The sequence below is a fragment of the Branchiostoma lanceolatum genome, chromosome 8 (assembly GCF_035083965.1).
Source record: "Branchiostoma lanceolatum isolate klBraLanc5 chromosome 8, klBraLanc5.hap2, whole genome shotgun sequence".
Classification (NCBI taxonomy): Eukaryota; Metazoa; Chordata; class Leptocardii; order Amphioxiformes; family Branchiostomatidae; genus Branchiostoma; species Branchiostoma lanceolatum.
Genome location: NC_089729.1, coordinates 2,890,008 through 2,912,820, shown reverse-complemented (window position 1 = coordinate 2,912,820; position 22,813 = coordinate 2,890,008). Strand labels below are relative to the sequence as shown.

General features: G+C 44.4%; 1 protein-coding gene across 2 annotated transcripts in view; it reads right to left on the bottom strand.

Annotated features, from left to right (window-relative positions):
• The window catches only part of LOC136440177 (GTP-binding protein Rhes-like), a 40,736-nt gene extending 18,347 nt beyond the window's left edge, over positions 1-22,389 (bottom strand). For both annotated transcript variants that reach the window (XR_010756634.1, XM_066436052.1), the window contains exon 1: positions 20,670-22,389. Coding sequence is in view for 1 of the 2 variants with exons in the window: in XM_066436052.1 (XP_066292149.1) it covers positions 20,670-20,931 (262 nt within the window). In the remaining variant the exon portion in view is untranslated. The remainder of the gene's footprint in view (positions 1-20,669) is intronic.
• Between the last annotated feature and the right edge of the window lie 424 nt (positions 22,390-22,813).

The window sequence follows — 22,813 nt, the reverse complement described above, 5'->3', positions numbered from 1 at the left end:
GGAGGAGAAGAGACTTTTAAATGTCTTTCGTTAACATGAGACAACTAATCTGCCCAATTAGCCAAGTAGTGCTGATTGTAGCATCCTCGCCACCAGGAAAGAGCAAACGCGAAGGAACCGAGAAACTGAAGTTTGACTGGAAGATTTTTTTGAAATTCACTTTTATTCCCCACAACAAAGGTTACAGTCACTAGATTGTAATGACAGATGTTTGTTCATCTTTGACTAAAATATTTTCTAAGTTGTTCCCTTCAGGAAAGCAATCACAAGGAAGCCTATTCTATAAAGATATGGTTCTAGCTTCTAGAAAAGAAGCTTTCGAAAGTTCGTTCTCAATATAAAGCGCAGCCTGTAGACAAAAGTACCGCGGTAAACCAGAGGTCAGGAAGTCCTACAATAAAATCAGCACGTCTGAAAGTAATAACATCGCTCCCGACCTTTTCTACAGGATAGGACAGACGATGAATCAGTGCCGAACTGATCGCGGCAATTTCATTTACAACCGTTTTATCCGTGCCAGACGTCCCATCGCTTCGAAACCTGGGCGCTGCCCGGTGTGACGCCAAATCCTTGAGCTGCCAAATACGCGAGAGCTCAGGTACTGCACGTGTGTGTGTAGAGTTAGGGATGGGGTCGATGGGGACAAGGCAAGATTTACCTGTAGGATTAGGGTTATAATTAGGGCTAGGGTTATGATTAGGATTAGGGAAGGGGTTTTGGGCTAGAGTTAGAGTTATGTTTATGGTTAGGGTTAGACTTATGCTTGAAAATCACCACGTCCCACGAATATTTTGCACTTAGAGTACTCGTCTCACGTATACTGGAATCTCCCAAAAATTGTCGTGCTCAGGTGCAGTAGCTGACATCTCAGGTATTTCGCAAGCTCAGAAATTTGACTTGACACCGGATTCTCTGGCGGTCCGAAGATGGATGGTTTATAACCACGCCGGCCTACTGTCCAATTACACGCGGTGTCGCCATCATCGCCGTCGGGTGGGAGATGGAACTCGGGCCTTAAAGCCCCTGTCACACTTGTGCGTATATACAAGTCCGTATGAGTTGAGTATTTGGTTAAGCTTGCAGCCGAATAAATGATTTCTTAGGTTCGATCACTAGGCTGCACAACGGTGGGTCAAAGTTGAAAACAACTTTTTTCCCCCCAAACCTTACTTAAAGCAAAAAATGTTAATGCGCAACTCACGCAAGTTGTGCGTATATTCAAGTGCGCGTGAGTTGCGCGGCACAAGTGTGACAGGGCCCTAGCACTTCACAGTGTCAATCAGACGTGAGCTTCGGATAGTAAATCCTCTCTCCGCCTTCCGAGTGATGGCTCGGTATTTACCTAGCCTCAGCATCAGGGCTATTTTCTGATGGCAAATCAGTTTTAGAGAGCTTGTAGTACAATGGTGGTAAATGCTGGTAAAATCTGGTAATGTTTGCATATTGGCATTAAAATTAAACATTACCAGACTTTACCAGCATTTACCACCATTGGTAAATCCCACTTTTTGTGCATATATATATATCGATGAAGAAAGATCTAGACAGAATGCATCTGCAGAACGTTTCGAAGATGCAGTAAACAGTGATATCAGTTCTATCGCACTCTTTTCATTGTAACTCGGTTGGTACGAGGCCAGAAAACAAGACACCGAGTACAATGGAGGCAACTATGTTGATGGAAGCAACTATGGTAATGAAGGTTAGACATCTAGGTATTAAGATAAGCAAAAAATAGCTACCCAAGCAACAGGATAAAAAGTTGAAACAGTCAGACGTTTCGAACAGCATCCGCTGTCCCGTAATTGACTCAATAGAAGCAGCGCCACCAGGAAAGCCCGACTCGCAGAGCCTGCCGATGAGACTAACATTTACCACGCTTATCTCACTACTACAGGGACTCTAGCGGGGACTCCGGAGCCGCTTTGTGGCGGGAAGAGAGATTGGTTTGCGCAGATCGCGAAATCGGTACCCTGACCTGCTGTCTCCGTGAGTGGCGAAGTAAGTACGGCTCATAGTTTCCAGTGACCTCTCAACTCCCTGAAGAGTTGATCATGTGCATTTTTTGAAAACTTAACAGGAAGATTTCAACCTTTGTATCTTCTTACATTATAAGAAGTGTTTTTTTTATCAAGCTGAAACACAAAGAAAAGCAGAAGATACTTAAAGTACAGTCTCTACACATTTTCGAAAGATCCATCAAATCATAAGAAATAGTGATGTCATCCCCTGTGATTGTACATATGTAAATACTTTGCGTTTGGGAATGCATCTCATCATTGCATGTGCTGCATTGCTATGTGAAGCAGTTAGAATTGCCTTGAAGAAGGTGACAGATTGTCACCGAAACGTCGGTGGAATAAATCTCTTGGTTGTGTAAAAAGAGTCTTTTTATTCATAAGACCTACATTAATCAACTGTGTCTTGCTGCCAACTGTGCTTTGGAAGACCTGCCCAGTGCAGTGGAGGATAGGGAGGGATGGAGGCGTAGGAGAAGGGCCATGAGCAGCAGTGACACTGGCACGACCAGATGAGATGATGATGATGAGGTCTTAAAAAAAGTCAAACCTGCCCAAGAAGACCATCAAGGGACCGATAAAATCTAGTCTTATGTGGACAGATGGTCACTAGAGACATGGTTCCTAATGCTTCGGTCAATGGATACAATTGTCTTTAAAGGGCCTCCAAAATGTGTTCACATTGGCCAGGTGGTCCTTATGTAAATGTGGTCACTTGTACAGGTTTGACCGAGTTTAATGAACAATAAGTCTTTTTGCAAGTTCTTGCCCAAAGGGCTAAATACAACATGAAACAATGTACAGAAATTGTGACAAGTGGATCAAGTGGCTATTTTAAGAAATGCTTTTGAGATAAAAAGAAGCTAAAGTTAATGAAGAATAGTAGACCTGCTTTGTGTACGATGTGTGAGTAAGGTTTTGGATCCCTCTACATCTTTTGAAATGGACAAGCGACCAGGATCAATGCATGGCCCTATATCAAGCGTACAATAATGTAATTTCCAGCTACCTCGGATGTTATTCTGTCTCCCGTCCTGCAACTGGAATCCTCCGAACGTCACTCTCTCTCTCCATCGAGTGACTCTCATTCATGGATCTTTGGCTTTAGGACGATTTTGGCTCAGTTCGTCCAGTGATAATTGAATAAGCTGAAATTCTATTCGATAAGCTTGATACAATAAGCAATGCATGTCTGCTGCGTCAGATCGCGTCTGTCAGGGCATAACCGGGAATCGTCTGAGATGGAGTTTTACAGGATGAAAGGAAATGCATGGGAGGGGGAGCCGCACAGTTTTCGGGTTTAACAAAAACTAAACAATACAGAAATATCAAATTAGCGACAAACCCTTCAAAACAGTACCCCTCCCCCCACAGTACCAGAGTCCTCAACCTATTCAGGTTGGAGCGTAACTTGAAGGGGGAGAAGAAGACTTATTGTCTCAGACAAGCTCAATAGGAACAATTGTCTTGGAGGCAAGGTGGTCCTGTGGCTGGGGTTGTTGACTTAGAATTTAAAGGTCACATTTTGAACAAACAACGCCTACGTGTGTCAGGCTTTGTAAGACATCCACATGTGGCAAACTTGAAAAAAAAATCTATCCAGTTCAATGAGCTAACTGAGATCATATGCATAGTATTACCTGGATTGAAGTCTTGACTTTATCCTCAGTAATTACAAATTAGATACAAGGGCAGTCATAGTCGTGAAGGAATTCCACAAGTCTGTTTGGGATTCACAGACAGACACACAGACAGAGACACAGGCAGACACACAGACAGAAGAGCCAAACACTTCCTTGAGTGAGGTGAAGCTGCTAGACACATCAAGGGTGATTTCATATCGCGGATTCACCCCCCCCCCTGACGGCTGATGATTGCGTAAAGCCCAATCCTGCGCAGTTGACAGCTGCAATTACTATGACGGATACTTTTAGATCCTTTTGGAAACTCATCTGACTGGATCATTGAAAAAAGGTCACAGCTTCAAGTGTTGCCAGGGGGAGAGGTGACCTACGGTGGAAGTTACACACTGGATTTGAGGCGAAAAAATAATTGTGCATGATGAAAAATGTACCGACCAGACTGTCTCTTATTCCGGCAAAGGAAGAAGAGACCAAGGAACATCCGTGGCTTCAAATTTCCGTATGATCCACCACGAACTGCGGTATAATAGATAGTTCTTTCATTAAAGTAGCATTCTTTACCCTTTACGGTTTGGACATCTTGGAGCCAAGCCAAGGAATTTCACTTGCAAAATCAGACATTTGATCTCTCGTGTCACATTCGGAAGCTCCGGACGATGCCATCCATAAAATTAACATCGTTAGGCCTAATTGGCGCGAGGTTATCTGGGGTCAGTAATGGCTGGAAGAAGACAGGGCGGAGATTCAGCTAGAGACAAGGAAATAGTCGGTAATGAATTTTTGAGACGACAGAAGTTTTAACACTGTTATTATATTAACGCACGGTAACGGGTTCTTATCTTAAGATTAGGCAGACAAAGGAGTTTGATTTAATCTAGGAGCAGATGCGCACGTGAACATCAATGCAATAGTAACCTGGCCATCGAGTCAATGAACGTGCATGAGTTAAATCTTCAAGCAGATCTCCACGGTTCTAAAATCGTACAAGCTAGCCAGAGAAGCTCCAGTCAGCCAGGGAAGTTGTCAGGCACGCTATAAAAACTCCTTCTGCCAGTTAGATACGGTCTTTGCAACCGTTGGGTCTGCTTGGAGACTACATGAGTTTTCCTATTGAAAAGATGAACATTTTAATGCTTACTTATGATGATTAGAATTTTATAATGGAATCGTTTTTTTTCTGGTGGAAGACTTGGAAGGACGGTCGAAAGGTGGGATAGTTATCTCATGCGCATGGCCGATCCATCATGCTCCATCACACTTACTCTGCATCCGAGTCTGCCCGGACAGATGGACAGCTCCCCTGAGGGGACCAGGTGGGATTCTTGGATGTGGAGGAATGTCGAGCTGATGAGAAACGTACGCTACCAAACTTGCATCCGTCATGTCGGCGATGCTGTGGCAATGCTGTGGCGATGCTGTGACCAGGTGGGATTCTTGGATGTGGAGGAATGTCGAGCTGATGAGAAACGTACGCTACCAATCTTGCATCCGTCATGTCGGCGATGCTGTGGCAATGCTGTGGCGATGCTGTGACCAGGTGGGATTCTTGGATGTGGAGGAATGTCGAGCTGATGAGAAACGTACGCTACCAAACTTGCATCCGTCATGTCGGCGATGCTGTGCATGTGGCAATGCTGTGGCGATGCTGTGAACAGGTGGGATTCTTGGATGTGGAGGAATGTCGAGCTGATGAGAAACGTACGCTACCAATCTTGCATCCGTCATGTCGGCGATGCTGTGGCAATGCTGTGGCGATGCTGTGACCAGGTGGGATTCTTGGATGTGGAGGAATGTCGAGCTGATGAGAAACGTACGCTACCAAACTTGCATCCGTCATGTCGGCGATGCTGTGGCAATGCTGTGGCGATGCTGTGACCAGGTGGGATTCTTGGATGTGGAGGAATGTCGAGCTGATGAGAAACGTACGCTACCAAACTTGCATCCGTCATGTCGGCGATGCTGTGGCAATGCTGTGGCGATGCTGTGACCAGGTGGGATTCTTGGATGTGGAGGAATGTCGAGCTGATGAGAAACGTACGCTACCAAACTTGCATCCGTCATGTCGGCGATGCTGTGCATGTGGCAATGCTGTGGCGATGCTGTGAACAGGTGGGATTCTTGGATGTGGAGGAATGTCGAGCTGATGAGAAACGTACGCTACCAAACTTGCATCCGTCATGTCGGCGATGCTGTGGCAATGCTGTGGCGATGCTGTGACCAGGTGGGATTCTTGGATGTGGAGGAATGTCGAGCTGATGAGAAACGTACGCTACCAATCTTGCATCCGTCATGTCGGCGATGCTGTGGCAATGCTGTGGCGATGCTGTGACCAGGTGGGATTCTTGGATGTGGAGGAATGTCGAGCTGATGAGAAACGTACGCTACCAAACTTGCATCCGTCATGTCGGCGATGCTGTGGCAATGCTGTGGCGATGCTGTGACCAGGTGGGATTCTTGGATGTGGAGGAATGTCGAGCTGATGAGAAACGTACGCTACCAAACTTGCATCCGTCATATCGGCGATGCTGTGACAATGGGTCTCATTTCCACGGGATGGAGACCACGGGGAAATCGATGACCGACCGAAAATGTAAACCTAATGAAAAACGGACGCTGCCATATTTGTATCCATCAGGGAGGCAATGCTGTAACCCATTTCGACAGGACGGAGACAGAAGGGCAACCCACCAAAACTTCTTGTCATTATTGAAAAATCACCTGAAAGATCATGGTGAGACCTTGGTGATGTTTGGAAAGTGACTTTTAAAGAATATCCACTATCGTACAACATTGTAAAGCACTTTGAATAAAGGATTTTTAAACAAGTACTCACGACTAAAATTGAGCTACTAGAAGCTTTCAGATGGCATCCGCCATCTTTCTTCAGCTAAGAGAGTTGTCACGTGACCGAGGTGTCAAAGGTCACCCAGGTCACGTGACTGGACGAGAGAGTTGTAGATTGGAGGGAGTCTGTGGCGTCCTTGATCACGGTTGAGGGACGGAGAGCGGGACCTGATGTGCACGGCTTCCTTGACTCCCCGTTCAAACCATCTGCTTTCTCTGTCCAAGATGTTGACCTTCTTCGTTGGCTGGTGTTTATAAGTCTGCATGTGTTGTGCAACCGGAGAGGAATCTCGCTTGTGTTCTGAAATCCTCTTTTTAAGGGCCCTTTCCGTCTCCCCCACATACTGAGCATCACAGTCTTCGCATGTGAGATGATATACTACGCCGCATGTGTCGTCCGGTTTATCCTTATCCTTAGGAGCGACCAGGAGCCTCCTAATGGTGGTGTGGGGTGTACTATGGACAGCCACCCCTGTTTTCCTGATCTTCCTGGTGATGGCTTCGGTGACCCCCGCGACATAAGGGAGTAAAGCACTTGTTCATCAGCTCAAGTACGTTCTGACATCAGTGAAGACGCCTTCCATTCCTGAGAGGCATTTGAGAATGGCAATGATTCTTGTGACAAAAGAAACCATGGAGCCCAAATCTACACCACTTCCGTTGCGCCCCAAGAGCTACCCGCCAAGTGCTAAAACATCACGACCACAGCATGTGCAGAACACGAGATATCAAATCTGAAAGGTCCACTGCAGTACCTTAGAAAGCTGCTAGGGGGCCCAGTATCAAACGTTTTCCAGACCCTTAGAATATCATCAGGATCTACCGCTTCTCGAGTTATGCTGTCCACAGACAGACAGACAGACAGACAGACAGACAGACAGACACAGAAGCGGCACCTAAAACGTAACCCTCTTGGCAAAAATAATAATAAGCTGCTGTCCCAACCGCGAAGGTGACAAACGCTCTTACAGCACGGATGCGGAGAGTGTAGAGGAGAGATGATGATGAGATACTGATGAGATGGGGATGAGATACTGATGAGATGGTGCTGAGAGAGATGCAGGACGGATGCGGAGAGTGTAGAGGAGAAATTGTGATGAGATGGTGATGAGAGGTATGATCACACGGCTCATCTGGCAGCGGGGGTCCATCAGTCATCCCCCGCCCGGGGCAGGCCGGCTCTCCGGTCCATCTCCCCCGCCATCCGTCAGAATCCGCGGCACCGGAGGTTCCTCATCAGGCAGCGCGGGAAATGTCTTCAAAGAGCCTTAGACATGAGACATTAGCAAAAGTCGACCTCTGTAACTTAATTCGTCATTGTCTGAACTACTGTCTCTGCTGTTGTCTTATATCATTTCATCTTATTTGTCTAGCTGTTTCTTTTATTGTTGTTGTTGTTGTTGCTGTTGTTAGCGTGTATTTTGTTGCTAAGGGCTAAAGAGGTACAGGAGCAAAGAAGAAAGAAGGAAAGTTAACTAAAACAAGTTGTCTGTTCGCGACTGTCTGCTTGGCTTCTTACACCGCTGGTTTAGAAAAATGCTTTACATGTTCTGATCTAAACATGCCAATTTAGTTGAATTATATTAGAATCTAGTTATACCTAACTTCATGTATATGTGTTTGTCCCTATAATTATCGAATCTTGAAGATCAGCTATATACTGCCTGTGAATCTGTGTAGTTCACTTGCCATTAGATACAGATAGATGAATAAATCTAAACATGATTCCCAGTCTTGGCTACCCCAATGGGTTTTTCAGGCATTGGTTACTAACTGCGCGTGTGTATTCAGGACCACGGACGTTTTATTCTGACTTATACTGTTTGGTTTTAGAAAATGCTTCATATGTTCCCATCTAAACGTGATTTGCAACCGTGGCTATCCCAGGAGGGTCTTCAGGCTCTCCTGCCATTAGTCACTAACCACGCATGTTTATTCAGGACCGCGACGTTCTGACAGTATGAAGAATGAATAAAGTAAAGTAAATACTAAATTTTTCCATGTCCAACTGGTTAGATGCAGAATCTTGGTGTCCTGGTTCAGGGACCGGACGGTTTCCGGGTTCACTTCTGTTATCGGTCCGTGTCCAGTAGATGTGTCCAGCCGCATGGACGGTTTATCAGAATCAGAATCACGAGGTTTGCGGTTTTCTTCTGTGTTTCTTATTACGGCGTTCAGAATACGGCAACTGTAGTGGAAAGCTGTGATTCAAAATCTGATAAAAAAACAGGACGGCTAGCCCTGGACATTCCAACGTTCCTCATTTTCTGTGTTAACAGCATTCACTCACCATTGAAATCAAAGTTGGTTTTGTTTTGTTTAGAACCTCTGTTTAGCACTCAGCATTTGGGAATATACGTGTTGTAGTTGAATACACATCACTACCAGTAGGCTAGCCCCTTGCAGTAGTGATTGCACAACGCTGTGTGGTCCAAGGGCTATTGAAACGGAGATGGGAGCCGCGCTATGCACCATCTTGTGCGGACTTTAAAGGCAACCTAAGCAATATTAGGGCCCAAAAATCGGATTTTGAAAGTCAATTTATTTAGTATTTCTATACATGATTAGTTCAAACAATACTATCACAATGTATAGTGACGTCCATGATGCAAAAAATATGACTTCGTTGTAATGTGAGAACTCACTGAAAATCGTCGCCGGGGTTTTTGTAGGCTCACGAAACTAAGGGGATCATTGCATGGCATGTTTTTGCACGGTTTTATAATGCTCAAAGGATGAAGTTATTACACAAATGTTCTAGACAGTGTTAGTAAATGCCACTACAATAAAGATTTCAGCATCTTTTTATTTCTAATTTTTTTGTCCCTAATATTGCTTTGGTTGCCTTTTGCATGCTAGTCACGGCAAACATTCTGTAGATAATAGAAAGTGTCAGAGACAACCCCTGAGAACAAAACCATGCCATCTCTGATCATATCTTACAAGTTCTGCAATAAAACAAATGCAATACCCATTTTACAATGCATAGTGCTCAGACGTGTTCTGAGATGCTGTAAGTTCTGATTTTTCTATTGTCAATGACATTACTGATTATATCGTACGAGTCCTGCCACAAAAGATAGAGAACCTTTTAGAAAGCAAAGGGCCCACAGTCCGAACCTGTTCTCTTGTTTCTATCTATTGTTTATGGCAATGAGTTTATATATAACCTCCTTGTTTATGGCAAGCTCAGAGGTGAAGTAATGAAGTAACTGATGTGAAAAGGCTTAACTGCTAGTCTGAGTAGTAACCGTGCCGCCATAGTTAATTAAATTTTACAATTCTGGATATAAGTTGTATATATAATTAATGATATATGTGTCTTTAGAGCGAGTTTTGAAAACACTTGTCATGAATCCACAATTCAGCCCAGAGGCTGAAAATGATTAATATGTTTTATAGACCATTTATCAGCATCATCATTTAACTCGAGTCAGTCGCCACTTTGTGTTGTCATTTTTGTATTTTTGATGCTTTGTGAGTAATGAAATATAGAATAATCTTTTCGAGGTCTCAAGAAGACCTATCCATTTACCAAGTGTCAAGACAATCCATCCAGGCCTTCTTGAGTTGTCGTGTTCACAGATGGATGGAAGGAAGGAAGGAAGGAAGGAAGGAAGGAAGGAAGGAAGGAAGGAAGGAAGGAAGGAAGGAAGGAAGGAAGGAAGGAAGGAAGGAAGGAAGGAAGGAAGGAAGGAAGGACACACACACGAACGCTGACGAAAACATAACCTTCTAGGCAAAGGTAAAAAAACAACATCTGGCCTTGAAACATACGACACTATTTTCACAGCGTACAGTGAATTCACTCGGAGACAGCTGCTGACATGGTTTCCATTCTTGTTTATGACAGGTCTGCAGATCGAGCCCTTTTACCCTTTAACTGGCATTTGTGAGTCCGCATCTAGGTCCCAGCAGACCCCATTAGTAAGTGTCGTGTCGCCCGGCAGTTTTCTATTCATGTCGGGCATGAATAAATAATAACCCAGTCGGGGCTGCCCTTTCTCAAGCGCAGCCGACAAAATCGCGCAACAATCAGAGCTTTTATACAACAATAAATCAGGATCCTCCACGGTCTATTTACTTTGAACTCTTTAATGGGGTCCGAGCATGCGATGCTGGCCCTGTTTACACCCCCCCACATGTTATAGTCGAGTAAAGTCAAGTTTATTGCACATGAATTGCATCAGGTACAATGTATGGCATATAACATGGGATATTAACAACTACGGTATTTATACTAGTGTACTAATCTAACATCGTTACTCGATACATAAGAAAATGACATGACATGTTTCGCATTATGATATATATATAGTATGCCATTATCAATGTTAATCAAGACTGAAGATAAGTTGATTAATAATTCTATATTAGAAAAACAAAACTCGAGTACATTGCATCAGCTTTGTAGGTTTGGCATTTTTTTTTATGGTGTCGCAAGAACAAAGATCAGAATTGACTCAGGCAGGGATGTTAAGGAACACGCAATTCTTACCTCCGTGAAGGAGGTTAACCTCCTACGGGGGTACTGTAATCGTCTGGGTTCCTGCGTTTGCAGCTGTAACTCAAGATCCTTTTGATGTATTTGCTTGAATTTTGACACGTCAGTAGTTATTAAGATCGCGGTGATGCACTCTAATTTTGCTTATTTGCTTGCTTATTGTTTATTCGCATATATGTACAATTATAAAAAGATAAACAGGGCAAAAAGAAAACATGCAGGGGGGGGGGGGGGCAGACGCCTAGGTGACTTTTCATGGGCCTCCCCTAAACTAGACAATGGGAATTTTTACAAAATTATACATAATCAAAACTAAGCAAAATTAACGAAAGAACAAATTGAAATTGAACCATAAATGCTTATGAAACAACTGGAAAAGAAGAGGAACTACAAAATAAATTTTCGGCATCGTATCAGTATTTTAGGTATTCAAATGTTAAGTTATAAAACCTAGTTTACAAAAATGGTGGATTGTCGCGGTTCTCGGTCAGTCATCCATGCAGACGGCGCGGGAACGCTCACTGCAATAACACAGTCGTGCCACCGGATAAATAATTCATTGTACACGGAAGATAAAAATACGACAAAGCGATATTCGGCAGCAATATATCTATATTACAATGACCACCGCTGCTGCTGCAATCGGAGAATCTTTTGAAGGACGACTTGGCAGTTAAGGCCCCAATTCCACTACTCGGCGATCGCGCTGCGACCTCGCTACGACCTAAGTGGATTTGTGTAACCCTTGACTTCATACACCAAAAACAGTTACTCAAGCAACTGGGTATGATATTAGAAAACAGATGTTTCAGACAGCATCCGCCGTCTGTCATCATTGACTTCAGAATTGGAATATCATGCAAAATGTAAAAGTATGGCTGAAAAGGCAACAAAACACAGAGAGCGTTAAAATGTCGTTTTTTTATATCTATGAAATTTTTTGAGCTCTTTGTCGAATTTTAGGTCGCACCACAGTCGCAGCGAGGTCGCCGGCCCTGTGGACTGGGGAAATAGGCAGACAAATAGTCGGTATCTGAGTGACGGATGATATTGTGTCATGTCTGATTGCACATTCATCGATTTCATTTTTATTTGTGTAGTTTTCTCAACGTTTTTGTGACCAAATCTCTTCTGATATATTATTTATCCAACATTGACGATGCATATTTGACATATGGGCCCGTTCACATTTGTACGTATATTGAAGTCCGAATGACTTGCGTATGAAAATTTTTCGATTACGGTAAAGTTTACGGGGAAGAAGTTGTTTCTATTTTGACCCACCGTTGTGCATCCTGGTTATCGAACCGAAGAATTAAATGACTTCTTCAACCGCAAACTTGACTTTTATAAAAAGAAAGTCAATACGCACCTCGCCAAAAATAGTTACTCAAGCAACTGGATAAAATTTGGAAACAGTCAGACGTTTCAGACAGTATCCGCTGTCTTTCGTCAGTGACTGACACTCGTCAGTTGCTTGAGTAATTATTTTTGGCGTATCTTACTACCTGGATGTCTAACCTTCATCAATACGCAACTCATATGTACTTCAACAGTCGCATAAGTGTGAATAGGCACTAATGATTTTCGACAAAACAGGAGAAGACAAGACTAAAAGAAAATCTCGACGTAAACATCACGACACAGAACACCAGAAGTGGGTCAAGAGAGCTGTTGCCCCATGATGAATTCTATTAAGCAGCTAATGGCTGAAAAACGAGAAACGAGCTGCGATCGATATGATAACGTATCTAATTATAGGTGGGATATCTGTTTCCGTGGAGTTTTCCTCGCGCCGAGGGAAAAATGTGTTTCTGATCACGGTTTTGAAAAGAAATTAAGGTCGGTCCGTAGCGATTCTCTTATATTTCTTTCCTACCTTCCTTCTGTCTTGTTTGTTTGTTTGTTTTTACATTTTGGCCGTTCGCCTAGGAAAGAAAAAATGTGTTTTTGATTGCAGTCCTGAAAATAAGGCTCGGTTGGTAGGGATTCCCTTTTATTTCCTTTCTGTTTGTCTTGTTTGTTTGTTTTTACATTTTGGCCGATCGCGAAGGTAAAAAATTGTGTGTTTTTGATTGCGGTTCTGAGAAAAATAGGATCGGTTGGTAGGCAATCTCTTTCATTTCCTTCTTCCTTGTATTTTGTAAAGATCACCATCTTCATATAACGATACGTTATTCGTTCTTAAGCGTTAACATTATGTTGTGGTATGGAGACTCACGACTACACGACAGCTTCAGGATAATTGCGTTCCCGCAGGAGCCGTCAGAACGGCGTTCGCGTTCCTCACGTGTGTGATTATCCGCCGGAAGGAGAGAAACCAACGCGGGTGTGTTTGATGGTAATGGTAAGGCGAACGCAGATTTGACAGGTGATTAAGAGAAAAATGTTCCCGTGTAGTAATTAAGGAATAACAAATGATTCTGTGATTTCAGCTGCAAATCTTCTCATACCAAAATGTTCGGGTTGTAGCGAAAGAACCACTGTTATTGACGATTTTGGTCTTCAGCAGCAGGACTTCATTCACTGGCTTCAATGCAAATATTGAACTACATACTGAGACATGGGGTGTGTTGGCGTAATGGTTAGGGCGTTTGGCCCAGAACCAAGAGGCCCTGGGCTCGAATCCCCTGACATGCCACCGATGTTCTGCCCTTGGGACAGGCACTTTACACGACGTTCCTCACTCCACCCAGGGGTAAAAATGGGTCCCTGACTTCGGTTAGAGAGGCAAAAGGCAGTAGAAGGAGTTGGGCTCCGCATTCCAATACTGTACCCTGAACACAGGGGACAATAAATCGCTCAAAAGGGCTATGGGACTATCCTCACCTGCTTATCTTTTACTAACACATGGTGATCCACAAACTAAGTACTCAGTGTTGGGAATGTAGGAAAACCTTCATTTTGTTCTGATTTTATACAAGATCACATGTACAATGCACGATCTGAAAGAAGCCCGAAATGGTAACATTTCGGCCCAAACGGTTGACGGAAGCTCTTTTCTTTCTAGCTTTTAAAGTTTTCCCCATCTACCAATGAACTAGAATGTCAAAATCTATCGTTTTAAGCATTGATCAATGTGATCTACCACCTTTATGACTCCTGTGTTAGCATTTCAATCTTATGCCTGTATCTTATGTGGTCTTATGATTTTACCGCGCCTTCAAGCTCCAACAGTTTCCGCAAAGATATCCTCAAGCCTGGGAGTTCACCTGATGCTGCCTAATGGCGGCGATTACGTTCGGCACAGATGAGTCCAGCGACAAACGGCTCTAATTCCCCGGTCTTGTGACCCGGACTGAGAGACTCCCCTGCCGCTGGCCGCGCTAAAACTTTCACGTAATCGGTGAACGAAGCAGGGGTAATGTCGTGACTCTGTAAACTGAACCCGCTGGCTACAGGAGAAACTAGTCGAATAGTATGAACACAACACAAGATATCTAAACCGGAAGTACGGCTGCAGTACCATAGCAAGCCGCTAGCTAGGGGGTCCAATATCTAATCATTTCGAGGTCTTAAGAAGACCTAACCACTTGCCAAATATCAAGACAACCTATCCCAGCATTCTTGTTATCGTGCGCACAGACTGATGGGAGGACATACACACACGCGAATGCTGACTAAAACATAACCTTCTCGGCGAAGGTAATAAAACCAATTCACCGCACGAAATGGCCTCGGATCCCGGCGGATACGTACAGGGATTTTTTTGTATCTTTGGTGGATACTAACGGATACTGACGGATCCAACGTAACTAACTGATCCGACTAAATCCGCACGGGCTTTGGAATATCTCCGGAGGAATCCCTGTACGTATCTGCCGGGATCCGAGGCCATTTCGTGTTACAGTAACAACATGACACTAGATACTGGATACTAGAAATTGTACACACAACTATAAATGCAGGTATTTCCCACAACACCTTATATGGTTCTACACGGTTATACTTCCCCGCGCTTCTGTTGTGTCAATTTGATATTCACTTTTTAACTTGAGCATTAGATTCCTTTTCTCAACACCGCCGAAACATGCAGAATTGGGAATTATGCAAATTTAAACAGCCTTTTCGAATAGTCTAACAGATCCACGTGCAAACTCAGTCTTTTGTTTCTCAGACGGTTGAAGGACATTAAAAACAGCTTTTCTGAAAGGCATTTTCATATTGGTGGCAAATGACTTCTGAAAAGACTTCATGTAAAATGTAGCTGGGCTTAACTGGTGTGTAATGAAGCCATTTAATTTAGTTTTCCTCAGCCGCCCGTTTTCATCTCTCCTCTGTGTAGACCCCATTGATTCTAGCCGGGAGGCAGAAACGATATTTTAGTATTTTTACAGACAAAGTTCATTTCATTGTGTCCCAAGCAACCGTGGAATGGGAATTCCCCAGGTTGCCCCGGGGGTAAGGCATTTTCATATCGGTGGCAAATGACTTCTGAAAAGACTTCATATCCAATGTATCTGGGCTAAACTGGTGTGTAATGAAGCCATTTAGTTTTCCTCAGCCGCCCATTTTCATCTCTCCTCTGTGTAGACAACATTGATTCTAGCCGGGAGGCAGAAACGATATTTTACTGCGAAAGTTCATTTCATTGTGTCCCAAGCAACCGTGGAATGGCAATTACCCAGGTTGCCCCGGGGTATCGGAAAACCGGTTAGGTCTGAATTTGAATAGCCTCTCTTTCCAAGACGTCTTATCACGTCTTAAGGAATCGAAGTTAAACCCCATATGATAAGCCATAGTGTTCAGAAGAAGTCAAACCCAAGAAAACTAGTGCCATGCACATTTTAGAATGTAGCATAGCTTGGATGTAGCCCTTATTTTGATTGTATTTATCATTACTATATGTTTCGTTTGTACTTGTAATGTACAAACCCTCGGCCATGTATGTGCAATAAACTTTGTGACTGGTTGTACCAAGGAGATTTAAAATCGAACTTCTTTACTTACAATTGTGCGTTTATAGATCGCATGAGAGTCCTTGTAATTTTGTCTTGTCTTGAAGTAAAGTTGGCCTTTGTCGTCCAACTCTTCCATTCAACGCGATATTTAGGTGATTTTAACCTTCTCCCTGCTGCCTAACTCGGTACCCAATAGAGAATGGTGTGCCAAATGGCTACTTCAGTGTGCCAAAGGTTAAGATGTGCCTCACCTTACCTTACCTACCCATTGACCTCTTTGTGCGTCGTTTGGGCACCATGAATAAGATGTACTGGGTCCCTTTAACCTTCTCCCTGATGCTTAACTCTGCACCAATAGAGAATGGAGTGTCAAACGGCTACTTCAACGTGCTAAAGGTTAGAAACATTTTCACCCTCCCGTGTTGTATTCCATTCACCAATCACGACGGGAAAACGCGCGTTTTTCTCGAGAAGACTCATGAAAGGGAAAAGACGGAAGATGCAGTCACGACGACCAAATGACTGTTGAAAGCAAGGCGCGACTCGTTGTAGCAATTTCCGGTTCATTACTGACGGAAACCGGCTTCCTGCGCTGTATATATATATATACCAGCAAGGAGGTTTAATCCTCCTTGATACCAGGCAGCGCGGACACACTGAAATCAGTATGTTTAACGTCTAGAATATATCTGACAGAAAGTTTATAGTTAGTTCATACCTGATCATGAGGGCTAATTGCAGGCAACCTGTAGTGATATTAGTTAAAGTTAAAATCCTCCCAAACCATAAGGTGTATAGGGTGGCGCCCATCTCCGTTTCATAGCCCTGTGCCACACTGTGGTGCAATCACTGCAGCAGGGGGCTAGTCCACTGGCAGTGGAGTGTGTTTAACTTCCATACTGTTTCAGAAGTATGTACCATTTTTACAAAGTCTTTGGTATGACTCAATGCGCCTCTTGTCCAGAGGTGTCCTACCCGGGAGTTCAACTCGGGCCTTCTTGTTCCAAGTAATCAGAACCAGATGTGGAAAGTAACAGAAGCGCAGACCACTACACCACAGGGACATCACACCACTGTAGTGATATAGGAGAACATATATGTGACAGTGAACTGTGGTTGACATTATTGTAACAATAGACTACTTAAGTGGTGACAAAACCATTCGTACCTTTTCCCCTGGCTGGGAATGATATGCGGCTCACCACACCTTTTCTGCCTTCTTCTCAGATCCCAGCGGCCTTTCTTTGATGTGATATCGATCTAGTTAAGCTCACTGAAGAGCTAATCTTCCACTGGTCGTGACAGAGAAGACAGACACCATGTACAGTATTTGTATAAAGGTTCATTGTACGGGGGAAATTGCCCCTAGCTCTTTTCCACAAGCACTCAAGGGAAAGGAAAGTGATCTCGAACCAGTTTAGCTCAATTGATCAAACGAACTCAATGAACAGATGGGCTAATTATAATCCTCCACTGGTCGTGACAGGAAGACAGACGCTAACGTTATATACAGTATTTACAGGTTCATTGTACCTGGAAAATTCCCCTAGCTCTTTTCGACAAGCACAATGAACAGTGGACCACGACTGAACGCCCCGCCCTAAGGACTGCAAACCTTTCCAGTAGCGTGCATGTCGGGTGAGCGAAACAGCCCGGATCAAACGCACAGATTCTAGTTCCAGAGGTGGTCGCTAACCACTGAACACGCTACCCGGGAACGCTACCGGTTCATCGCGTATATAGAAACAGGTAGATACTTTAATGTAGCTCCCGACCAAAGGTTTTGCCCATTCTGTCCAAATTGAATTGAAGATGAGTTTCACTTCATTATGGAATTCACTAAATATGATGCTCTACGCGATGAGTTATTCACCTCTCATAATTCAAGTGCTCCAGATTTTAAGACACTCTATGCCACAGATAGATTTGACTATATATTTAGATGCAACAGCTCATACAGTGTTAAAATAGGCAAATATGTAAAATATTGTTTCGCTATTAGAAAAAATAGTGATACTAAAAATTAGCCCAACTTGAATCATGTAAAACCAAGGCTCCTTGGTAAAACCTAAGATAGTCGTTTTGTTGTAATGAATAGTTTTATTTCATACTTATGTCTTGTTCTATGTTTACTGCCATACTTTGTACCTGCTACAATAGTCGCGCAATAAAGTTCTTCTTCTATATCTATACATCATGCGAGTTTGAATGCCAAGTATTCATTTGGCATCCGATGCCCGCATAAGTATTTCCTGGTATTGCATCCACAGTCTTGTGAGTATACTTTGGTGTGGGGGACGCACTGATTGACATTTAGTTAATACTTGAACGTAGTGTTGTGTTATTGTAAAAACTGTACGAGCTATTGGATCCATTTTAAGAAATGTTTTGGCTCATACCCCAATTCAGCCAGGAAAGGCTGCAATGGTATGTGTAAGCACGTGTTGTTGCAAATAAACCAGTCATTATTATTTTTATTATAGGTTACCTTTATTCTGTATGTAGTTTACACGGATTACCATGAAAGGAGCAGAAGTCCCAGAATGGAGGAAGCTTGCTGCCCGATGTGCCACCTGGCACGGGAGGATCTAAGTCTAAGTAAGTAAGTTCACGCGAATCTTGATGCGCATTTAGAGTAGGTTTTGTATTGATCCCCGGTGTTAACCTACATCAGGCCTGAATGGGGCCTGCCTGGCAGGGAAAGTGAAATGTGATCCCTGCTGTTGTAAAGCGGTCAATACTTCAGGTGGACAGACAATACATTTCTGAGTGGTTCAATACTTCAAGGTTAATGTCCGCAACGCAGTTAGACCGGTTGTTTCAGACTTAAGAAGGGTTCGAGGGCCAAAAGTCCGGAAGCGGGACATAAGACCGGTGGTTTCAGACTTAAGAAGGGTTGGAGGGCCAAAAGTCCGGGAGTGGGGTGATGGTCATCTGCCCAAAATCGTTTTTTGTCCTATAACTACCGAAGTGTGGAACTCGATACCACTATTACAGTAGGGGGGGGGGGGGGGGGTATCCTCACTGGATAGCATTAAACAGCTTTAAGTAGTTAGATGTGCAAAGGTTAGATGTAACAGGTCGTTCAGTGTAATAAAACCAGTGGCGGTTACATGTAGTTTATACCGGCTATACAGGTACAGATGTACCTACTGTATAAATGCCATTACTTCTGTGTCTAATGCTTCGCTGGAATTAACTGTATAGGCTTGTACAAAACCTATTTCCCTATTTCATACGTACTGTAGAAAGATTCATTTTCCTAATGCAAGTAGACAATCATTCCATCGAGAAACAGATCTGTTTTCTATCTCTACTATAACTGACAAGCGAGGAGAAGTTGGATTTATCTAATGATAGTTTTATTTCGTATCTATAACTGTTTCTGTTCAATGTGTTTTGTTGCGACCTGTACATAGCCCAGTGTGGCAAAAATGTGAAATAAAGGTTTCATTTATTATGACCTGGATGTCTAACATTTATCGATGTTCTTAAGAGAGCAGTTCTATGTACCACGACATCGCTGGAACTTACCCCGGAGGCGCAGCGCAGCAGACCTAAATGAGCAATTAAGACGACTCGGCGTCCTCGAGTACCTTGTTAAGAATTAACTCTAAAAATAATGTTGCAAAGACAGGGGGTGCAATAGCATCAATGTAGCGATGTATCAATATCACGCTTTAGGAGATCAGTGTAGCTGTTTTCTGTAACGATTTGGGCATCAGTGTAACGGCTTCAATATTGGTGTGAGTACGTCTGACAGTTAAGGCACCGGTGCAGTGTAGTGGTTTAGGCATGAGTATAACGATTCTTTAGGCATGAGTACACCGATTCGGGCATCAGTGTAGCGGTTTCGAAATCGGTGTGACAATTTAGGCACGAGTGTAACGATTTTGGCATCAGCGTGCCAGTTAAGTCAGATTGATATTCAGCCCATAATTGTAAGATATGACGTAACTATATCTGTGTCTAGTCAAAATCAATGTTGGCCGAAATGTGCAGACGACATATTCTGGAGCTGGAAAATGCAGATCGCGGATAATCTGAGGGACCATTTGTGTAAACAAACAAGTAAACAATTAAGAACCCATCTGGGCCTACAAAGAATTCACCCGATGTACAAAGGAGGGGATCACATGATTTCACTAGCCTTATACTCTATCTTCAAGTCTTTGGTAAAATATAAAGAAAAAGACTGGTATAATGAGATAGACTGTTTTCCAATTTTCTACAGCAACTTTAAAAATGTGCTAACAAAGGAATATAAACTGTCCCGCACAAAAGCAACGGAAAAATGGGGTGAGCTGATATACCTAACCATCATGTAATATATTGTATATACATTTTGTACATTTTATGAATTGTATATTGAAACAAAGTATTTTGGAAAAAAAAGAACCCATCTGTAAATAAGCAAACAAACCAACCAACAAACAAGCTGCTAGGGAGGCCAAACCTACACCACTTCTTTATTACATCACAAGCTATCTGACACCCAAAAATCAAGACCACAGCATGTCTAGGTCAAAATATACAAAAATTGAAGTTCTGCTGCAGTATCAAGGTCACATACCAGGGGGCCCAAAATCTACCTTGAATTTCGGATTCACAACACCCGCCCACATACCAAATATCATCCTAATCCACCCAGAGGTTCTTGAGTTATGCTGACTACAATAGTCCGGAAACACACACAGACACACAGACACGCCAAAAACAATATCTCCATTTTTCATGGAGATAACAAGCGAGCACCCACCTGTGAGGAAGCTGAGTCGGCGCATGGCGGGGAAGGGGTGGACGCCGGACGTGTCCAGGATGTCCAGGCGGTACACCTCCCCGCGGATCCGGTACATCTTGCGGTGGAAGTCCTCGATGGTCGGCGTGTACTGGTCGTCGTACTGGTTGAAGAGGAAGCGGGAGACGATGGCGGTCTTGCCGACGCGCGCCGTTCCCAGCACCACCAGCCGGAAACAGTTCTTGGGCGGCGCGGCGCATTCGTCCACGAGGTGCGAGGACATGGCGGCGGGGGGATGGGGGCACAGGTGGGGAGGGGGGCACTTCTACTCAGCTCTCGCAGAATGTGTGGCACTCAGAAGCGTGGTGCGCGGGAGGACAGACGCGGCTTCCTTCCTGCGCGGATTAACGTTAGGCCGTGATTGGCTGCGGAGACGCACTGGTGACGAGATGACGCGCGGATGACGCGTCACGACAGGGCGAAACTTCGCAGCCCTCGAGTCTGGCCGGGAGATGAACACTGCGACAAGCAGACGGGGTCCGGAGATAAACGTGCGACAGACGCGCTTTGCATAAAAACCCTGCAGCTGTAGACGGCAGCAGCTTACAAGCAGTGAAGTACTCGTTACCGTGTCTGTGTCTGTATCAACGACTCTCCAACGTGAAGGAGCCACGAGCTCTTTCCCGAGCCCTGTAGGAGCACGTGGAGACTTGACTTTGTCTTTGCCTGCCCACGGATTCCAAAGTGCAGATTCCAGCTAGTCCTGTCTGCGTGATATTTCCTCGAACAATTCAGTCGTCACTTTCCTCGCTCTTGGGACCGAGAGCCCATTGATACTTTTCAAAGACGAGTAATCAGCCTCCTCTGTGGTGTGTTGTAAAGAAGAGAGGGGATCGACCCTTCCCTCCCTGCGTGTGGAATGGACGCGCCCGGATCACGTGCGGAGTAATGTGCCCCTTGGGGCGCACATCGCACGTGAATGAACGGGAGGATCTCACGGGCGGCCTCGTGGAACTGCGCGGCCGCACGGAGCGGAAGGTTCGTGCCGCTGCAGCGCCCGGCTGTAGCCGCGGCTCTGCGTTATCAGGGCCGGCAGAACGACGGGTTCGGCTCCACGCGGCGCGCTGTTTGATCTCCTACCGTCTCTGCAGAGGCGGTTTACTCAAAGGAAGCTTCGCGACTTTGATATCAGCGTCCTTCCTGACGCAGCCGCCGGCGACGGAGAGCCAAGCGAACGTTTCTGCCGCAAATTAAGTCCGCTCGGAGGCGCTTAGAGATCTGAACAAGTTAGTCACGCTGGAAGACTTCAAGGTTGTGTTTACCCAGAGATCCTGGATAGACAATTTGACAACCAGGGTCCATGGGCTGGAAACCTGGGTCTACAAGTCTGGGAACCTGGGTGTACAAGCTTGGGGTCCTGATCTATGAATAATGAGCCAAAATGTACAATCTAGCTTGTTTACACCATGAAAATGTTTGGATCTCGCAAATAAGTCACATGTTTCTCAGACTAAAAAGAGAAACAATCTGTAACTCAAAAGAACCTAAAACGGGGGGCTTGATATTCTTGATGAAATTCTGCTAAACCCCAAGAGGTATTGAAGCAGGTAAAAAATGATTTTTTACTCACGGAAATTATTCGAATCCACAACATCCACACTTTGTTTTTTGACAGGAAAGTTTGCTATGAACTGGCAGTCTTTTCCCCGCACCTGTACCGCAGCAATACCTGTTGGGGTTAAGATTGCTCGACCTCTCGCGTATTTCTCCACCGATCGTTACTCCGCAGCAAATATCCGATTTTGACGGTGACCTCCTTAAAACAGCGGTAATATTTGTGTGGCCTGTAAACCCGGGAAGCACACCAACGCGTCCCCTGCCCCGCGGGCCCGCTTCCGTAAACTCCTCTGACCCGGACCCTGCACACGTGAACAGTTTTAGCGTCCCGTGAAACCGCCCGGCTGAACCCACCTTTCACACGTCCGGGAAGGTTCGGGGCAGCGCCGCGGAATGTGCGCCGACTCCTGTGATTTGCGTTCGGAACAGAATCGATATATGCGAAAATCACGACCATTCAAGTGTCGGCTGCCATGATGAGCCCCGGCTTTATAAATAGCCTTTGATCCGAAGTTTCCTGGAATGCACGCAGCGTGATTGTGCGAGTT